The sequence below is a fragment of the Aspergillus neoniger genome (assembly GCF_003184625.1).
Source record: "Aspergillus neoniger CBS 115656 unplaced genomic scaffold BO87scaffold_41, whole genome shotgun sequence".
Lineage (NCBI taxonomy): Eukaryota > Fungi > Ascomycota > Eurotiomycetes > Eurotiales > Aspergillaceae > Aspergillus > Aspergillus neoniger.
The window spans coordinates 156,315-174,796 of NW_020291169.1; the positions used below are offsets into that span (position 1 = coordinate 156,315).

At 52.0% G+C, this 18,482-nt stretch overlaps 9 protein-coding genes across 9 annotated transcripts; 4 read left to right on the top strand and 5 right to left on the bottom strand.

Annotated features, from left to right (window-relative positions):
* Window positions 1-300: 300 nt before the first annotated feature.
* Window positions 301-2,154, bottom strand: BO87DRAFT_318459 (LYAR-type C2HC zinc finger protein; the record flags this gene model as incomplete). Its single annotated transcript, XM_025619802.1, has 3 exons — window positions 301-1,731; window positions 1,918-2,040; window positions 2,134-2,154. The coding sequence occupies 3 exons, from the start codon at window positions 2,152-2,154 to the stop codon at window positions 301-303; spliced, it is 1,575 nt and encodes a 524-aa protein (XP_025475471.1).
* A 1,792-nt stretch (window positions 2,155-3,946) lies between these two features.
* Window positions 3,947-5,139, bottom strand: BO87DRAFT_380144 (flavin-linked sulfhydryl oxidase ERV2). The gene is made up of 3 exons (XM_025624231.1): window positions 4,662-5,139; window positions 4,468-4,596; window positions 3,947-4,410 (listed from the first exon to the last, which is right to left on the bottom strand). The coding sequence occupies exons 1-3, from the start codon at window positions 4,871-4,873 to the stop codon at window positions 4,065-4,067; spliced, it is 687 nt and encodes a 228-aa protein (XP_025475472.1). The 5' UTR covers window positions 4,874-5,139; the 3' UTR covers window positions 3,947-4,064.
* A 190-nt stretch (window positions 5,140-5,329) lies between these two features.
* Window positions 5,330-5,987, bottom strand: BO87DRAFT_170201 (uncharacterized protein). Its single transcript, XM_025618334.1, has one exon. The coding sequence runs from the start codon at window positions 5,765-5,767 to the stop codon at window positions 5,432-5,434; it is 336 nt and encodes a 111-aa protein (XP_025475473.1). The 5' UTR covers window positions 5,768-5,987; the 3' UTR covers window positions 5,330-5,431.
* Window positions 5,988-6,022: 35 nt separating this feature from the next.
* On the bottom strand, window positions 6,023-7,183 carry BO87DRAFT_400845 (alpha/beta hydrolase; the record flags this gene model as incomplete). The annotated part of the gene is made up of 4 exons (XM_025625556.1): window positions 6,023-6,182; window positions 6,252-6,377; window positions 6,460-6,972; window positions 7,047-7,183. 4 exons carry the CDS (start codon window positions 7,181-7,183, stop codon window positions 6,023-6,025), a joined length of 936 nt encoding a protein of 311 aa, XP_025475474.1.
* Window positions 7,184-7,536: 353 nt separating this feature from the next.
* pre3 (proteasome core particle subunit beta 1) lies at window positions 7,537-8,768 on the top strand. The gene is made up of 5 exons (XM_025624232.1): window positions 7,537-7,715; window positions 7,777-7,822; window positions 7,884-7,898; window positions 7,950-8,225; window positions 8,285-8,768. The coding sequence occupies exons 1-5, from the start codon at window positions 7,679-7,681 to the stop codon at window positions 8,607-8,609; spliced, it is 699 nt and encodes a 232-aa protein (XP_025475475.1). The 5' UTR covers window positions 7,537-7,678; the 3' UTR covers window positions 8,610-8,768.
* An 862-nt stretch (window positions 8,769-9,630) lies between these two features.
* Window positions 9,631-10,490, top strand: BO87DRAFT_170165 (uncharacterized protein). Its single transcript, XM_025618333.1, has one exon. It carries the CDS (start codon window positions 9,901-9,903, stop codon window positions 10,330-10,332), a length of 432 nt encoding a protein of 143 aa, XP_025475476.1. The 5' UTR covers window positions 9,631-9,900; the 3' UTR covers window positions 10,333-10,490.
* Window positions 10,491-10,649: 159 nt separating this feature from the next.
* BO87DRAFT_318491 (putative cyclin-dependent protein kinase complex component) lies at window positions 10,650-12,309 on the top strand (the record flags this gene model as incomplete). The annotated part of the gene is made up of 2 exons (XM_025619803.1): window positions 10,650-11,966; window positions 12,016-12,309. The coding sequence occupies 2 exons, from the start codon at window positions 10,650-10,652 to the stop codon at window positions 12,307-12,309; spliced, it is 1,611 nt and encodes a 536-aa protein (XP_025475477.1).
* A 1,563-nt stretch (window positions 12,310-13,872) lies between these two features.
* Window positions 13,873-15,274, top strand: BO87DRAFT_462620 (uncharacterized protein; the record flags this gene model as incomplete). The annotated part of the gene is made up of 2 exons (XM_025629179.1): window positions 13,873-14,354; window positions 14,418-15,274. The coding sequence occupies 2 exons, from the start codon at window positions 13,873-13,875 to the stop codon at window positions 15,226-15,228; spliced, it is 1,293 nt and encodes a 430-aa protein (XP_025475478.1). The 3' UTR covers window positions 15,229-15,274.
* A 270-nt stretch (window positions 15,275-15,544) lies between these two features.
* Window positions 15,545-17,748, bottom strand: BO87DRAFT_462621 (uncharacterized protein; the record flags this gene model as incomplete). Its single annotated transcript, XM_025629180.1, has 7 exons — window positions 15,545-15,805; window positions 15,858-15,945; window positions 15,996-16,124; window positions 16,178-16,324; window positions 16,400-16,448; window positions 16,497-16,654; window positions 16,736-17,748. 5 exons carry the CDS (start codon window positions 17,746-17,748, stop codon window positions 16,022-16,024), a joined length of 1,470 nt encoding a protein of 489 aa, XP_025475479.1. The 3' UTR covers window positions 15,545-15,805; window positions 15,858-15,945; window positions 15,996-16,021.
* Between the last annotated feature and the right edge of the window lie 734 nt (window positions 17,749-18,482).

The window sequence follows — 18,482 nt, forward strand, 5'->3', positions numbered from 1 at the left end:
CATGCTGAAAGAGGTACTGCGCCTTCGAGTCATCCTGTATCGCATATTACTCATAGTGGGACCGCATGTTCTACAGATTCTAGATCCGAGGAATACATTGCAGGGGGGAATAACCAATGATTGCCAGCGAAACCATTAGCTGCAATCAATAAAGCCAATATACATATTGAAATGAATCTTCAAAAAGCCATCCACACATCACAATCGCTATGCACAACACAAATAGTGCAGTCAAAAGATATCAGAAGAGAAGAAAGGAAAACATTTGCCTCCATGCCATGCTCGTATTACCCATCAAAATCAGAAGAAAAGCACCACTTCACCCCGTTCATTCTGCTTCAACCGCAGTGTCCGCCACAACTCCTTCTCGTCATCGGCTCTGCGCTCCCGATCGGCACGGCTGCGGCCTTGATCGCGTCCACGGTCGCTGTCGTCAAATTCGTCCGTGAAATCGCGGTGGAATCGCTTTAGAACCTTGTTCACAGAGAACCCGCGCGTGCTTTCGGGGCCCTTGGTCACCAATGAGAGGAAGTGAGTAGCCATCTGGCGCTGCAGGCCATCAGGGACGCCGCTCTGCTGGTAGACCACCACTTCACGGCCGTCATCGTCGTGGCGAGAGTCGGTGTGCTCGATCTGCTTTTGACGGCGCGACGGCCGATCACCGTCCGTCTGAGCGCTGCTCTTACGCTTGCTCTTGCTAACATCAGACTCGGCCTGGCCGTTCGAGGCGTTGCGGACCTTGGGCAACTTCTTGGAACGACCCTCGTCCGGAGACCCGCGTCGACTGGCCCGGGCAGCCTTGCCGGTTTCGCGGCTGTTCACGCTACTTCCTGAGACCGACGATCCACCAAACATCGACGACACAAGACGTTCAGCGCGGTTCTTCATCGAAATTCCGAGACCATCACCATTGGCGTCCTTGTTGTCCCGGCGAGAACGCTTGATGGGTGACGAGGGGTCCTGGTAACGCCGACGAGGGTGATCTTCTCCGTCCTGAGACGGCGAGCGGAGCATCCGGTCCAGACCACCAGTCAGACCAGAGTGCTTCAGCATGGGTGTGCCCGGGTTGTTCAGCACGCTGGATGGCGCATCCAACATGGGGGTGTCGGCTTCTTCCATGTCGTGATCGTCGGTGCGGCGCTTGCGCTTCTTCTCACTGGTCGTGCCGCTGACCTTGTCCTCGCCGCGCAAACGATCCTTCTTCTTCTTCGGTGCCGGAGTCATGAATTCCATGGAGGCATTCGGGGCTTTACCGTCATACACCGACTGGTTGATGGGGCCAGCTCCGTAGGAGTAACCATTCTCCTCATATGCGACGTCATAGTTCTTGTTCTCTTCCTCCGCATCGGTGTCGGCGCGGGTCAGAGATTTGCTGGGCTCGAAGACCGAGGGAGCATTGGCGACCATCTTCATCTGCTCTTTAGAGCCGCCCAGAGAGACCTTGGACGCGTTGGGGGTCTTTTCTGCCACCAAGTAGTCAAAGACATTAACTTGCTTGTCTCCGTTCGTAGAAGCCTCCTGGGACTTGTCGTTTCCAGTCACCGGGGGAGTAGGAGCCGCAGGCGGGTTATCGGTGTCGTTCGCATCTTCGACATACGGGGCGCGGTGACCATGAGCGTTGTTTTGCTTCTGATTCTGCTTGCCATTGTTCTGTTGTGCCTTGCGTTGGTTCTTCGTAGGCTTCTCCCGGTAGAGCGCGCCCTGGTACTTTTGCGCCTCGGTCATACACGACTAAGAAGACAAGTCAGTCACTCATTCTTGTTCACAAAGTGCGCTTGCACTGTTCCAACAAGAGCAGAGCCCTCATATCCACCAATCAAACAAGCAGATATAGCGCAGAGAGTTCCGACCCGTTGGACGAAGCGCAAAGTATATAGTCCGCGGCAAAGCACAAGCGGAGGGGTATAAGAGCCATACCGTATGCGACCGATAGTCAGTTCCGTAAAAGTGCACCATGCAGTCGATGCAGGTGAAGGTGGCGCCGCGACATTGGTTGCGATGGGGATCAAGCTTCTTCTTGGTGAGAATATCACCGCAAGCCTAGAGATCAAGAAGGCAGCCAGTTAGCACGATTTCCAGCAGAGTTCCGCGCAGGACGCTGCTCGTGACAAACGAGAGACAAGGACGACTCACCTCGCAGGAGAAGGAAACCATATTGAATGACCCGGCGATGTGGTGCGCGTACTATTCAAGTGTCTGCACGAGTCGGGACTTTCCCAGTGATATATTGAGAACTCAAAGTCGCAAGGCAAGAAAAAGAAGAAAAGACGGCGATTGAGAAGGGCGCTAGTTTGTCGGGACCCGCACTGAACCTGTCGGGGAATAAGCCGACCAAGCGATGGAGTCTTTTCTGGGACGAATGGATCCCTGCGCGACGACGAAGTCCAATCCAATTCAATCCAACTTAAACAAACGGGTGATGGTGGTAGTCGTGGAAGTGGTGGTGATTGTTATTGTTGTTGACGGCGCAAAACAAATACGAGGGATGGTCGGACAAGCCGAGCAGAATAAGCAAAGCAGGTCAGATAAATAGATGCGGACTGGATCCCAAGCACTCGGCGCCTTCAAGAAAAAGCTTCCCTGCTCTCGCCTCTGCGTCTCACTGCTGTGCTTTTGCTTCTTGTTCCCTCGCCCAGGAAAAAAAAAAGGGCAAAAAAGGGCCAAAAAGTCAAAAGTCCAGAATTAACTCTGGGTGGCGCTTATCTGCTTTGGGATTGTTCCAAACCTTGTGCCAGGCATTTGGTACCTGACGAATCAGGCCATGACCCTCCAACCCCGCAATCAAATCCAAGAAAACAAAGATAATTAGATAGAAATCATGCGCCTCCTTCTTACCGATGAGAATACGACCTGCTCAAAGAACAGCTCCACTGAAAACATCGAATACAGCCTATCTCCTCTTCATACTCATCTTCCACCATGACCTTCAGGAGTCAGATTGACCTGGACTCCCAGACCTGAAACGCGCCCTTCGGTCGACAAGGCCCAGGATTCCCATGCACACGCCGACATGATGACCTGTGGATCAAGTAGACCACGGGTGTAGCGCTTGCACATCCGGACATCAGCACGGACTTATCAGGAGACCTGACGCCGTGCAGCAAGATGGGCGGATCAACCAGTCACCAGCCAGCTTCACCCGCCTTCACCGGGTCGATTAGTGTAGCGCTGGGTGCGAAAGAAAAGGCGATCCTACAGATGATGCGGGAGAGTTTCGATACGAGTCCGTCGCCAGCTATCTAGGCACAATGATACCTCCCTGTTCCATAGGCTTGAGTTGAGGTGAGTGAGATCGTCAGTCTACAGTTGATTAGACTTTCGGTGCGAGCCACCCTTTCATTGACAGCCAGGCTCGGTTCAGCGATGCCGCTGGCGCTGGCTTAACGACATCTATTTCTATTTTTGTGGCCCGGGTCGCGCGCGAATCGGGCATCCTCATGGCGGAGTGTTTCATCTATTTGAAGTCAAGTTTCAGCCTTGTCGCTGACGCTTGCAGCGTGGTGTCGGTAATACTAGTTGACTAGTTGACTATATCGCAAACTGGGTAATTGTCCATAGAGGTTTGCTGTAGCGGAGCGAGGCAATACACCGTGCCTTGTTGTGTTCAGCAACAGGCTACGTTAGTCTTGGTCAGCCGCGCCAGTCAGATGCATCTCTGCAGTCATGCGCGCGATGCCGCATACTTTCGCAACCTTACCGGCCGCCCCGGCCATCGCTCGCTCGCATCTGCTGAGAACCTGCCAGAAGCTTCGTTTACAGCTGTGTGACTGCAGAATTCCTGTTACCCTCCCACAATTGCTGTGTGAGAAGCGAAGCCCTTTCCGGGAAGTCCGGGTGCTTACAGGGCAGATGAAATTCGCATGCAAAGTACAAAGTCTGGACAATAATGCGGAATTTGAATGAGTGTGGCTGTAGAAATCATACGCTAATGTACTGCTCCTGGCCCCATGCACCCAGCGATCCTGCGCTGGTGGAGCATGCAAGAACAAGTACTGGGTATAAACGCAACCAGGTGCACGGATTAGATACCAAAGTTCTGCGGTCCTGTTCAACCCCGCGTAGTCCTAGATCGTCTGATCAGTATCTTCGCTCCCGTGGTAATCAAAGGACGTAACTAACGGCTCCCTGGATATCTCAACGGGCGAAACGGCATCATCGCTATCAACCTCGTCTCGAGCAGCGCTCTGACTCTTCTTATCTTTCGAAGTTTCACCACCCTCGCCCTCCTCATCCTCGGCGCAGCCGCAGTCGTAAAAGTCCCCAATATTATTGCAGTCGAAGATCGGCTTTTCGAGCATGGTGTTCACTTCGTTGTGGATAAAGCAGCCCCATCCTGCAGCCGCGTTGCGCGACGAAACTTGCGGCGGGTACTTTTTCAGATGACCCTGGAAGTGAGAAGCGCACTCCCCACTGATAAATAGTCAGCAGCCACGATCAGCGCAGAGAGAAAGGTGTGTGGGTAGGTACCATGGATAGAGTCGCGCAAAAAGGTAGATGAAGGAACGAAGAGTTTCCTGCTGCTCCTCCGTCGGGTCCTCGGGGTATCGAGCTAGCATGGTGTGGAAGTACTTCCATGTCGCACGACCCAATTCGGCTCTGCCATTGGTGGTGAATAATCAGTAAATGTCAAGAATGCGAAATAGCATTTGGCTTTAGCCTACTTCGCGGTTGCATTCCCCAGCCGGGGCATTACAACATCGCCCTTGGTGAGGTCATCTTTGGAGACCACGGCCTGCGTAGACTTCTCCAGGTGACCAGGGGCACGGATCGCGGGACTCGGCGGTCCTTCAGGTCGGATAAAGAAAACAAAGAGCAGGAAGACGGCAATCGCGGTACTGATGAGAATGCGTCGAGTAATCTGACGGTTCGCCATGGTGGGTACGAAAGTGGTGGGTTTCAAGGATATCGCAAATCAATGCCGTCAATGGCGGGCCAGATCGCCAAGTGGCCCGTCTAGGGTATGCTTGGTACGGGGGTAGAGGACTCGTGTCCTGTTTAATAAGAGAAGGAACGACAAGCGAAAGAACGTGGAACAAAAGAAATATACAGCGAAACAATGGCGGCGAGTATGTAGAATGAAGGAATTAGGGAGCTGGAGGTTGCCAGCAACGAACGGGTGGGATGACTATTGAACTTTGCATGATGGCATGAGCCATTAATTGATGGCTTGACTTGGACGTTTCCGCTCGCCGATTATCCACGTGGGGCCGTGCTTTGTGCAGCGCCACTATGTTGCTGAGTCATTATGTTCTTTAGCGGTGCATGGCATGCCTACTACTACGAAGCTATAACTTAGTACACAGTACGATCGACCCTAGGAGTCGCAAGATTCTGTTTTGACCTAACTAATCCATTGGACTAGATAGAATCTTCATTAGATAGACGATCTTGGCTGCTAGGTCTTTCCTAATTCTAGTGCGAACGCGTAGATTCAACTCATAAATCCATGAGTGTCAGCAAATGCAGCCAGATGAGACAAGCCAAACACCGCCTGGGTTTGGAAGCAGTGCGGAAATAATGAGAAAATAGCCAGAGTCAATAACGCCATGAGCATGAATATCATGAGACAAAAAGGTAGACTCCACGCAGGGAGCAATGACAAAGAACAGGCGAGCAAGTTGCTGTCGAAACATATTTGATATGGGTACAGTGTTCGAACCGATACTGCGGGGATTAAGGGGTGTGAATTAGAAACCGCAGCAGATAGACTGTTCGGGAACAAGTCGTAAGGGGAATTAAACTGGGTGTATAAGGAGCAGCTCTTCATGCAACGACAGCCACATGTGAAGGGCACTGTAAAAGAACCTTGCCCTAGACATGACTGCGGACGAGTGGTCTTCGCAGAAAGGGATATTGTGAGAGCAAAGGGTCGAAAGTGATCATGAGTTCGTTGGCAGTTGGTAAAGGAACAGCACCAAGGAAAGCATCAGTGTCATCAGAGCGATCCGAGATATAAAAGCGACCGATTCACGTCAATGGCCGAAGTTCGTGGTGCTGCCCCAATGCCATCTGGGCGGCCGGTTTATTGACCGTCCGCGAGGACTTCCTCCCTCACAAAAGAGAGAATATGCTCGAAGTAGCCGGGCTCAGCAACACTGTCATTGTGTCCTCCATTTGGAAGTGTACGCCAAACCTTGCGGTCGGATTTGCAGATAGCGAAGAGCTGAGTCATGTTGGATGGTCTGGTCATAAGCTGCATGTTAGTGACGTGCTGGGACTCAGCTTGTACAACAATTCCTGAGGGCACTCACGGGACAATCTCGTCCTTCAGCCCACTCAGGAAGAGAACGGGGACCTGTGTGATCTTAGGTAGGATATCCTCGCTGGTCCAATACTGGTGGCAGAAACGGGCAAGGTAACGAGCAGGAGGGAAGACCCTATAAGAGGAATCAGCATTGCCTGGCCTAGGACGTGGGTAACAGCGCCTGGGTCGGCAACCAGTCATAGAGCAGGACTTACGTGGGAATCAGTTTGCGAATACTCAGGAATGTGTTTTCAAGGATTAGTCCAGCGATCGCACCATTGCCTTGATTGTTGGCAACCAAGTTGATCGCCACGGCTCCACCCAAGCTCTGTCCATATACCACAATCTTGCTGTCTCGGGTTTCCGGTCGCTGTTGGATATATTCTAGCCCCGTCTGAGCATCGATTTTCAAGCCCGCCTCGTCCGGTGTACCTGTCGACAAACCGTAACCACGGTACTCCACCATCAAGACATTACAACCCAAGACATCTTGTAGAACCTTTGCGATGGGGATGCGATGCCCGATGTTTCCAGCATTTCCATGGAACATCAACACGGTGATACTCGGGCCTATACGTTTGCGCGAAGGGCGGATGAACAGGGCATTTAACGACTCTCCATCGGGGGTCGGAATTTGTAGATCTTCGTAGTCTGTGATTCCAAACTGTTGGGGCTTGGGGACATTTGTCCGCGCATCCACGGGCACGTTGCGAGGATAAATGAGCTCACTGCAAAAGGGGTCAGCGTCTAACGACACACCACTGAGATGTTGTCCATGGACGTCTGATGACGGGGTACGAACTTCTGCTTAAAGTACAAAAGACCGCTGGCTACCACAGCCAACCCGGAAGACGCCAGAACTGGCAATCGCAAGAATTGTACGGCACTGTTGGCCATACCGGCGATACTCCATGACGGTGGGGGCGGCGACTCCGACATGGTAGTAGACTGGCTAACCAGGCAGTGTCGCGGAGAGATAAGAGTGGTGCGGCTGGAACGGAGAGGGTGGAAATGCTTGAATTGACGGTCGGAGCGCTGGAAAATGCAGGAAGGGGGAAACTCAAGTGATGAGGGTCACGATCCGGCGAGATACCCTGCAGCCTGGAGCGGGAGATAATGCGTCGGTTTGTTTCATCGGGGGCTGCTTTCTATGGCTGGGGGAAGTCGTTCAGGAGGCTTGCGGGGGAAGAGGAACCACCCAGTAGGAACGTGGCTGTCTCTCACCGCCCGGCGGAATCAGCTCCAGCTGCCAACGTAACGCGTTCACCTGCCTGGAGAGCTCCGTCAGAGCTCATAACCACCTCTGACCATCGCTGCACTAACGTTTGCTTTCCATCCACGCTTCATCACCATCACACCCTGTTTCTTTTGGTGGGATATATTTTCATAGATAGGAATTAATCACCCCTTTCTGTCAATTTTCAAACAGCCATCATGGTCGGTCACGGTATGACGGGGATGCTCGGCGAGGGTTAGTGGTCTCGTGCTATGAATTGATAATGTGTCGAGCAGGAGTTGATGAGTTATTGCAGATGGCATCCATGTTGATATGAACCACTTGAAGAGCGGAGAAGTAAAGTATGTCCCCCAACCATTTGCTCAATGAGACTTGAGAACGGTCACTAACTCATCGGTACAGCCTAGGAACATCGATGTGAGTTTCAGTCAGCCCCGAGGCAATGTCCGATATGTTGACGAAATACAGCATGGCGATCAACTTCAAGGATGGTGTTATATTGGGTGCAGACAGTCGGACGACAACCGGAGCTTACATCGCCAACCGAGTCACCGACAAGTTGACGCAGGTCCATGACACAATCTGGTGCTGTCGATCAGGTTCCGCCGCGGACACCCAGGCTGTGGCAGACATTGTGTCCTACCACCTCAACATGTACGCAATCACCAACAACGAGGCGCCGAGTACTCAGGTCGCCGCATCGCTGTTCCAAGAGCTATGTTACGAGAACAAGGACATGCTAAGGTAGGCATACCACGGGGTCAGCCTGGAATGAGCAAGCTTTGTTGACCAACAAATCATAGTGCCGGTATCATCATTGCCGGATACGATCCAAAGCACGGAGGTCAGGTGTATTCGATACCCTTGGGCGGATCTCTTCACAAGCAACCGTACTCCATTGGCGGATCCGGATCGACCTATATCTATGGGTACTGTGATACTCACTGGAGGGAGAACATGACAGAGGAGGAAGGCATCAACTTCGTCCGCGGAGCACTGCAAGAAGCGATCAAGTGGGATGGCAGTTCGGGTGGTGTCATCCGACTGGTGGTGCTGACGTCTCGGGGCGCCCAGCGACACCTCTACCTGCCGGACACGGGTTACACTGGACCGGGCGTTACCAATTAACGAATGTATCTATACGGGACGATGATTTTATTGTTGTTAGCTGCTAAACGAGCTATTCATTTGTTCTACAGAGTAGCGCTATAACCCAAGATTAAGACAGGAAATTTCCAGATCTGAGACTGCTAGATATCAATCAAGATGGGGAGTATCTTCACCGAATGGGATCTTAGATTAGGGAAGGGGATGTGATAGCGTGGGTTGATAGCGCTCTTCAGGAGTCACTTCCCGTCATCTTATAGTTTGCTTGTTCGAGGCACTATCACTTGACCAGTATGCCAGTGACCGTTAAGACTGTCCCCAATAATGGATCCGCCCTTATCTAGGGGAGCCAGGGTCACTAGACGGGGTCGACTAATTCCGGATATCCCAGGCTACGGGACAGTAGTCTTGACCATCCATGGATCCCACGCGCGGAGTATGGCACGATCACATCATCTAGACTAAATACCACTACGGAGCACCGTTAGATTAATAGCTTCCCCGCTGCTTACCCACAGACTGAACTTGAGAGCCATCAACTAATTACTGTAATACTTACAGTCTAAGGAACTGCTAGCTTGGAATAAGGGGGCCAGGCCAAGATAGATGGTAGGTCAATGACGGCTGCCATTGCCTCCAGAGCGTCTGGAGCCGCCACCAATCAGTCGGCGCTGCTGGACACCTGCGCGGCAGAGGAGCCGCCATTCGCCCATTGCACCCCCAAGCAGAGGATGATCCTAAATGCGACTATCTGGTTTAGGCCTGAACAGTGAGTTGAGGGTGTGCGTCTCCTTCTTTTCTTTCTTTAGTCGCAGTCTCGCCTTATCCTTCTTCTTGGGATGATAGATAGATAATAATCAATCAGTCACAATATGACTCCGTAGTTATCAGGTAGAAGTTGTTGAAGATAAGCAGGTTGCAAGAGTGGCTGTTGATGCGATCTCATGACGACAGGGCTTCCTCATTCTGCGCGGTCGGTAAGGTGACTTGCTTGATATCGCTGCAAGGAACCTTCATGGGGAGACCCTGCTGTACCAATCAGTAAGGATGTCTCCGGTGCAGCCTGGACCCGAGTAGATCCAGTCGAACAATTAGTGATACCCGGTAGGTCGATAGCCAGTAAGTACGTAGGTGAATCAAAGATGATGGATCATCTCATGGTATCATATCTTCGTCAGGTCGCATTCTTGCCTGTCTCCCCCTGTCAGGAGAACCTTTCAGGTGTCAATGAATACTCGTCTTAATTCGTCTTGCTTCTTCTGCCATTTGATCAATCAACTTGGGGGGATGTAGAGGGTGTGGATGTTGGTAGATGGGCAAAGGTGGATGGGAGATGATTGACTGGGCGATGGCCGGGTGTGGATCCCAACCTTGCCGGGACGAGAGTCTCTTGTTCCCTTCCTGCATCATCCATCCATCCATCCATCCACCCATCCATCCATCCATTCAACTCACCCCAAATCCACCTTTCCCATCGTTCTCCGCCACCCTAATCCCCATTCCCCTTATCCTCCGTTCCCCTCAGTCCGGTTTCTATAGCCTGATAGTGCTCTCCGTGCCTGTCTGCTCATCCCTCCTCCTCATTCCTCCCCATCTCGCCCCGGATTGTTCTGTCCTGTCCTGTCCCTCGCTGATTCATCGCAATGGACCATCCCATTGCCGTCTATCGCTTGTGATTCCCTTCCCGCTTCAGGCTTGGGTCGGGTTCACGTTTAACTGCTTGCTCCTACTTTTACTCTTGTAGCTACTACATACACACCCTCCCCTACCCAGGTGCTCTGACCCTCCACGCCACGATCTTCCAGATCCAGACTGTCCTCCATTCTTGGATCATTGACTGAACCTAATCATCCTGCCGGTATCTCTCCATTCCCCTCTCGCTGTTTGGTGCTTTGTCCCTCTTGCGATGCCTTACGGAGGAATCTGTTCCTTGTTTGGCCTTCTTCCCCCAATGACATGACCCCTCATCACTGGTCTTCAAAGTAATCGCTGACTTTCGGCCGCCGGCCCTGTACCGAGTAGAAGCACCCGCGTCTGACCTCTAAACCCGTCGGCTCTGATATGGGATCGGTCGTCGTAAACCATCCGCGATCGGATTATATGGATACCTCCTACAACATGTTGGGAGGCGCCATCACTTCCTCAGAATCAGTGTATCGGTCCTCGACTCATCAGCAGCCCTCTCACCACCCTTCGTCACACCTGGAGTCCGGGAGCTCTAGGTCGGCCTCGTCCAATACCACCCCCACCTCATCCACAGCCCCGCCGTCAACCTCCGCCGCCGGCTCTACTCGCCTCCCCTCCCACCCAACCCATGATGTACCGGCCTACATCAGTCGGCCCTCTCAACCCAGTTCCCAACCATCCACGCGAGCGTCCTCTGCCACTCCGGGATCCGTCTACACTCATCCTCCATCAGCCTCAATGACCTCTACCACCTCCCACCATCCATCGCGCCCGGGCTCCGCTTCTCATCCTGCAGCACATTCATCTTCTCATCACACTGGTGGCAGCCATGCAACAACAGCGGTACCAACCTCGGCACCGCATATGGGGAGTCAGTCCTCTCCAGCTTCGCCTCAGCTAAAGCCGACGTTCCAGTCCCTCCGCTCCCTGGGCGGGTCGGAGGCCAACTCTCCGAGTCGGATCAAAGTCCGTGATTTGTCACACATTCAAAGCTTTGCCAGTGAAGAGTTCCTCGCGCAGAGGGATCAGGCACCCGGGCAGTGGGCCCAAGAGCGCCAGTACGAGATTAGTTCCATGCCGGTCACGGACATAATCGAGATGGTTGCTGGACTGCTGATGAAAATTACAACGACGAATGACCTGCATCACGAGTCGGTTCATCGACACATTCCGCCCCCGGATGGCACCACCACTCTGAGCTCCCAGGCTACCAGTGTGCTTGCATTTCACGGCAAAAACGTGCCCAGCATCAGTATTCTCAGCTATCTGACAAGGATACACAAGTACTGTCCTACAACGTATGAGGTCTTTCTCAGTCTGCTGGTATATTTTGATCGCATGACGGAACTGGTCAATAAGGGCCAGCTCGACCGGTTACGACGTCGCTGGGATGGCACGTCTACCGTGCCAAGTGGCAACAGTTCACAGCCATCGTCGGCTGAGCGGTCGTCGACACATGCGACACAAGCGTCACCGTTGGTAACCCCGCCATCCTCGTCGGGAATCGCAGCACAAGACCCGTCCAGTCCGTCGTCCATATCGCCCTCTCTCCAACCACAGGAGGATGAGGATCAGTTCTCCCACTTTTTCGTTGTTGATAGTTTCAACATTCACCGGCTAGTTATCGCAGGCGTAACTTGTGCCAGTAAATTCTTCTCGGACGTATTTTACACTAATTCTCGATATGCAAAGGTGGCTTCCACATATCATCCATTAGACTATGATCTCTAACTCGTTACAGGTTGGCGGACTGCCGCTGGTTGAGCTCAACCACCTTGAACTTCAATTCTTACTGTTGAACGATTTTCGCCTATCGATTCCTGTTGAAGAGCTTGAAGCATACGGGACGATGCTTGTGGAGTTCTATGCGAGAGAGATTGTCGCACAGCAACAGCAGCAACTATCCCAGGCGATTCCCCGCTCGATAAATCCTTCGGCAGCACCGGACACTCCGTCGGAGGGAATGTATATGCGCACGCGCGAGAAGCAGCGGTCTGACGAGCAAGAGGCCCGCCAAACGCCTACTCCGCCTTAGACTCTGGGTATATCCCAATCAGAAGTGATGGGATTGTCTGGGCGTGCGGCCCCATTGCAAATTCCTCCGTTGGCACCCTGTCTGTCCTCTTGGTACATATGTTAGCACTGTCCTTTCCACTCATGGTTCGGCCTTTCATATTTCTCATAGATTATACGCTCGGCACTCTGGCTCATGATTCAACGTTCTATAACCTTGGTGCTTATTCTTCCTGCCTTTCATTTCTGCCTCTGTGTACACAATTTCCGCTTTGCATTTTGTTTATTTCTCAACATTGGCCGGCGTTTCGGGGTACGCTGTTATACTGTTGTTAACTGACTATTGTCGGAGGGATGCTCCGGGTTTCTGGATTTTACTATAAATTCCTCTACAGGAGTTCTCGTCCATTGTACCTACGCTTTATTTGTCTATCGGCCGCATCCAACTGGCCTTGATCTTGTCAGCGCGCAGAGCGAGTAATGAAGTATTGAGTATTTACTGCAATAGTCACTGCAAACCTGATGCCTGCATAGCGGGAGTTCTTGGAAGTGGCAAGATGAAGTTGAGGTGCTGTGTATCCACCGACCCATTGGTATGGGAAGTTAATCTCGGCACTAAGACGTAGAGCGTCGTGCCTGTCGGCAATCCTGTCTGGAAGTGGATATTACATCACTAGCGCTGATCAAGACATCACCACGATTCAGAACCAGCTTACCCTAGACTTGGCTCGAAACTCGGAGATTCTACTCCAGATAGGACAAACTGGAGAAGACCAAGGGGCTAATTCCCCGCGGGTCAACGGCATGCATAGCATACCAGCGATGCAGACATTATGATCCGCGTCCGGAACCGCCAAGACGTGATTGCAATATTCAACATCCGCATCTCCCTCTTGATACAAACAGAGAAGAATGAACCGTTTCCAGAGGACGTCCTAGATCTTAAATGATTCAAGTATTAGTATCTTCATCCATCTTCTAGAGTACAGGTCGGTTCCGGGAGGGAATGCATAGATACTGGCCCGACATGCCTAAAGACTTTCCTGGAATGCAGTGGACCGGAAACGGGCCGACCCTACAATAAGAAACTGGCCGGACCAGCGAAAGCGGGTGACAAAGGGCATTGTTTTATTGTTCTTGAGTGTTCTTGAGTGTGTTGATCTTGACGAGGTCGTCAACTTGTCATATTATTCTTAGGAAGTCTTGTGTTATTAGTGAAATATGTCCCCAGATCGACATTATAGCATACAGCTGTATGGTCTGGAGAATGGACGAATTCACTCTCATCGCCTAATTCGTGGCTGTCCTCAGGACATACTTACTGAGGAAGCCTGCTTTCATCGTTAGGTCTGCATCGAGATAGTAATATCCTCCCTACGGAGATTATATCCGTAGCCATGAGGTTGAGTATAAAGATGTATAAGGTTTCCTTGTCTTTCGAAATAATATCACTTCCAGCAGCAGCATCATTCTGTATCCTACGAAGTAATCCAATTGAAGCTATTCAGCCCATAGCATCTACTTCTTCAATACTATCCAGTCCATCCACAAGACAGACAGAACATCTCAAGACTAAACCACCACCATGGTCCGCCAAACAACCTGGCTACTGCCTCTCCTGCTGCTCCAGGCCCTCCCCTTCGCCGTGACGCGTCCTACAGCCGTGAATGTAGACGTGCAAGTGCCCGATGCAGACGCCTGTGCCGATGGTCAGGACTGCACTATGAACCTCCACGGCGGGAAGGATGACGATGACAATAACGATATCACAGACCAAGTCCGTCATAAACATCATCATAAAGACCAGGGTGATGATGATGGCGACGATGACTGGGATAGTGATAGCGACAGTGACTCCGACGATGATTCCGACGATGATTCCGACGATGATTCCGACGATGATTCCGACGATGATTCTGACTCTGATTCTGATTCTGATGATGATGATGATGATGATGATGATGATGATGATGATGACGAAGATGATCACCACCACGGCAACGGCTGCGACAACAACAACAACGACAACGACGTGCAGACCATCACCATCACGACCATCGAGCCGGGGTATGTCTTCCCCCACCCCAATTGACCTCTATCTTTATCCACCAGAACTAACAAATACACCAGCCCAACCCAAGTAATCACGGTTACCACCACCGAATCAAACACAGCCGGCCTCATCCCACCACCAACCGACTGTCCAGCCACAGCAACAGAAACAGCGACAGCGACAACAACAGAAACAGCAACAGTCTCAATCCCCGGCCCAGCCATCACCGAGACCACAACCGCAACAGCAACAGTGACAGAAACCGAATCAGATGTCATCACTGCCACTATCACCGATACATCGACTATCACTCCACCCCCGGTGACCACCACACACACAGCGATATCCACAACGACAGATACCGTCCCCTTCACCATCATACACACAGACTCGATCACTATTCCCGGACCGACTATTACCGAGACGGATGTTTGGACTGCTACTGCTACTATTACTGAGACGGATACGGATACTGTGACTCTCCCTGCCTCAACAGTGACTGCCACAGCAACAGTCACCACAACAGACACATCAACCTGCCCCACCGATACCCCCAGCGGCGACGGCGACGGCGACGACGGCGACGACAACAACAACACCTCCAGTGGTAACGACTACGGGCAATGTTCCGACCCGAGCATCTCATACCAATACGGGTTAGACTGGAGGACAGAATGGAGTTTCATCACGAACAACCAAGTGGATTTCGAGCACGGGAGTTCCACGACCATCGATACGTTGATGAACTTTGTGTGTAATCGGTTGATTAGTCCGTGTAATGCGCCGCAGGAGACCGTTGATACGTGCTATGCGGCGGAGGATGAGGTGAATAGTAGTGGGCTTGTTGGGGAGGATGCGGCGGATTTGTGGAATGAGTTGATGGCTTAATCTATTTCATTCTTTGGTTTATCCATCTATTAGGAGGAATGATGAGGCGTGGAGTTTGTTATTTGTGATAAGTTTATTGCATTGTTTGATTTGGTTGATCTCGTTTGTTGAGTTGGTATTTCTGTTATGTCCTGTTCTGTTCTTGGATTGGTGCATCTTATTGTCTGCATTAGGGTTGCTGCATACTTGGTTAAATCGTTAATACATCTGCTCTCCACTCAGTCACTGAAGTCATTCCACCAACTACAACTACAATCTCATACTCAACGAACACTGATGGAACAGCAATGACGATCCATTCCAGAAAAAAGAAGCAGCAAACTAGAGACAGGAATTCCTGCTCGTCAACACCAACAAAAGAAATGAATAGCAAAAAAAACAAAAGCCAATAACACCAAACGCCCGGGCCATATGAAATAAACAAAAGAAAGATAATAATGAACCGTGACCCAACGCCAGAAACCCAAGCAAATGTGCCATGATGCCATGGTCTTTGAACTATCTACTAACAATACCATCCCACTTCACTCCGCTTGGTCTCAGTCCAGCTATCCTCCTGATCAACAATCTCCCTGATCTATTAGATTCATTAGCTTCTTCATCTTCAATCATCCCAAGCAGCTACTTACCTCCAACCTCTCCGTCACCAGCCACCAAACTCAACCCAAGACGAAATATTCCCTCCCAGTACATCCGCATGATTGGGAAATATTCCGTCTACATTTATCAGTTAGCATATACTAATCTATACTGGAAGTAACACATACCTTCTTTCGCTTCCGGTGAAGCGTAATTAGCCGCCCGGTGTAGCTCCGTCGGTTGTCGTCGTGTCGTCGTCGTCGTCGTCTGTCGAAGGAGGCGTCGATATTGTCGTATTGTCGATGACCCACCACCATCTACATGCTGTTAGCTTCTCTTCCCTACATCCTGTCAATAGGAAGCTACTTACCCCCAATCGGCCTCCGGCGAATCGGTGTCGTCGTTGTCGTTGTCGCTGTCGTTGTCGTTGTCGCTGTCGTTGTCGTTGTCGCTGGTCGGTCGGTCGTCGTCTCGTCGGCGTCGTCTCGTCTCGTCCGTCTCGTCTCGTCCGTCTCGTCTCGTCTCGTTCGTCGGGAGCTACAACGGGTTGCTGACGCTCCGAGTAAGGGACTACGACTTAAACCCTGCGTACAGGTGTGCGTCATTACCCCTCGTGGTTAGGGAACCCTCGCTCCAGAATCCTATTCAATCGTCAGTATTCGCTCCACACTCACTGATGACAGGCATACCTCTCTTCGGTGCATAATGCGCCACCAATACCACAGCAGGATACACGCCAGCATCTGCTACCCGATCAGCATAACCTGGATGGTCTGTTTCCCCCAAAACAGACCAGAGCCAGTCCAGAACAGACGCTGACAAAGGAAAAGCGAGAATGAAAGGACGACTGAAGAAAGTCAAGGAGACAAACGAATGTGGGTAGAGAAGGGCAAAATGAGTGACAGAAACGGGGAGGACAACGACTCACAGCCGGAATCCACCACGTTGCCGGACCTTCTCTCTCAGCATGTTCCAAGCCATGAAGACCGTGGCCGGACCCCAGCCTGGCCTCCTGGCAGCAATGCTAGCCAGGCGCTGGTACTGGCATCCGTCACGTCCACATGGCTCCGAGACAGAGTGGATGTCAAGCATCACATATGAGTCTGAACCCCAGTATGTGGTGTACTTTTCCATCTCACCCTCCTCGTCTGGCTCCACACGAGGAGTGACTTTCCAACCCTGAAGGTGACCCATGGCCGCCAGCGGGGCCGGAAAGACATGCTCGCGCCGTACTATCCAACAGGACACAGGGATGACGGTGTCCTCTCCGAAACGAACCGACTTCACGGACTTGGCCTTACGTCCACCTGCCCCAGCCTTGACCAGAGCAGGCTTAGCAAGAACCTCGTCGATCCGCCTGAGCGCTCTTCGAGTACGAGCCGCCATATGTGGGCTGCGAATAGCCCGGTCGGACGGACCAGAGGCTCGTTCGACTCGGGGGGAAGGGCGGGTTGTCGACCGGTGTCCCTCGGGGGACTTCTTGTGCCCCTCGACCTTGGGTGTAGCAGCCCAAGGCCGAGAGCGTGCCTGTCGAGAAGCCCGCCTTTCCTCCAAGCGAGAGGAAAGGACGGAGCCTGTTAGCGAACGCCCTGCCCCAGTGGCAGCTGGGACAGGTGGGGAAGCAGGGGAAGGAGTGGATGGTCTCACGGAGACCGGCAGTTGCGAGCCCTGTCGCAACTGGGCAAAAGAACGGACGTCAGGCGAAGCTGACTTGCGGGGGAGGGAACGGACACCAGTCGAGACTGGCAGGAGAGAGCGGACGACAGTTCGGGGGGACGAGGCTGTCTGGAAGGAGCGGGAAGAGGTGATCTCGTAGTTCCGGCGAAAGACGAAGCGCGCCGTGTGTGCCGTGGGAAACGAAAGGAATGGCGCACTCGACTTGAACCGGTCGGCTACGGGAGCCTTCTTGTAGGGCAACCCAGGTATCCAGAGGTGAGTCATCTGAAATACCTGGTCAAAAAACGGATAAGAAGGGTAAGGGGAAGGCGAGGTGGAAGAAAAGAAAGGTACAAGGCAGCGGAAGCAGAAGCTATAAAAGCTGAGCTAAACACGAATGGGCTTGAGGGGACGCAAAGTGATAAATCACAGTACTAGCATCAAGGGACCAAACGGTGTGAGGAGGGAAGAGAAGAGAAGAGAGAGGGCCGGGGGGGAGAGGGCCATTATGTACTGGGGGGATTTACTGTCGAGGCAACTACTCTTCATGAGCAGGAAGCAGAAGGAACGCTATACAGAGAAGGTAGGAACACCTCGTTGCCATGGTAGAGTGCCAGCGAACGACGACAATGACTGCGATCTAGGAAGGACCATACGAGGGAACAACAGACCGTTACCATGCAACGGGTCTCCTCCTCGAGGAGAAGGTAGGAAGTGCTCTGTATAGAGACTCTGGAAGCTCACGGAGTAGAGCCAGAAGCAGCACGACGACTATACCATCCTCCCGGTTACATGATATACCTACATAGGGCACGCACAGCAACATGTCAAGCCAAGTCAAGCCAAGCTCATGTCAAAGCAGTTGGCGTCAATCCCGCGTGTGTAGATCATCAGCCCTATGGTGGAGACAGCCAACTTCATCTTACTACGCCAAATTTAGGAGTCCCAGGTAAGGAAGGAACGTGTTTCCTGGGAGACAAAGTGGGATGAGATATTGAGTGAGAAGGAAGGAGGGAGGA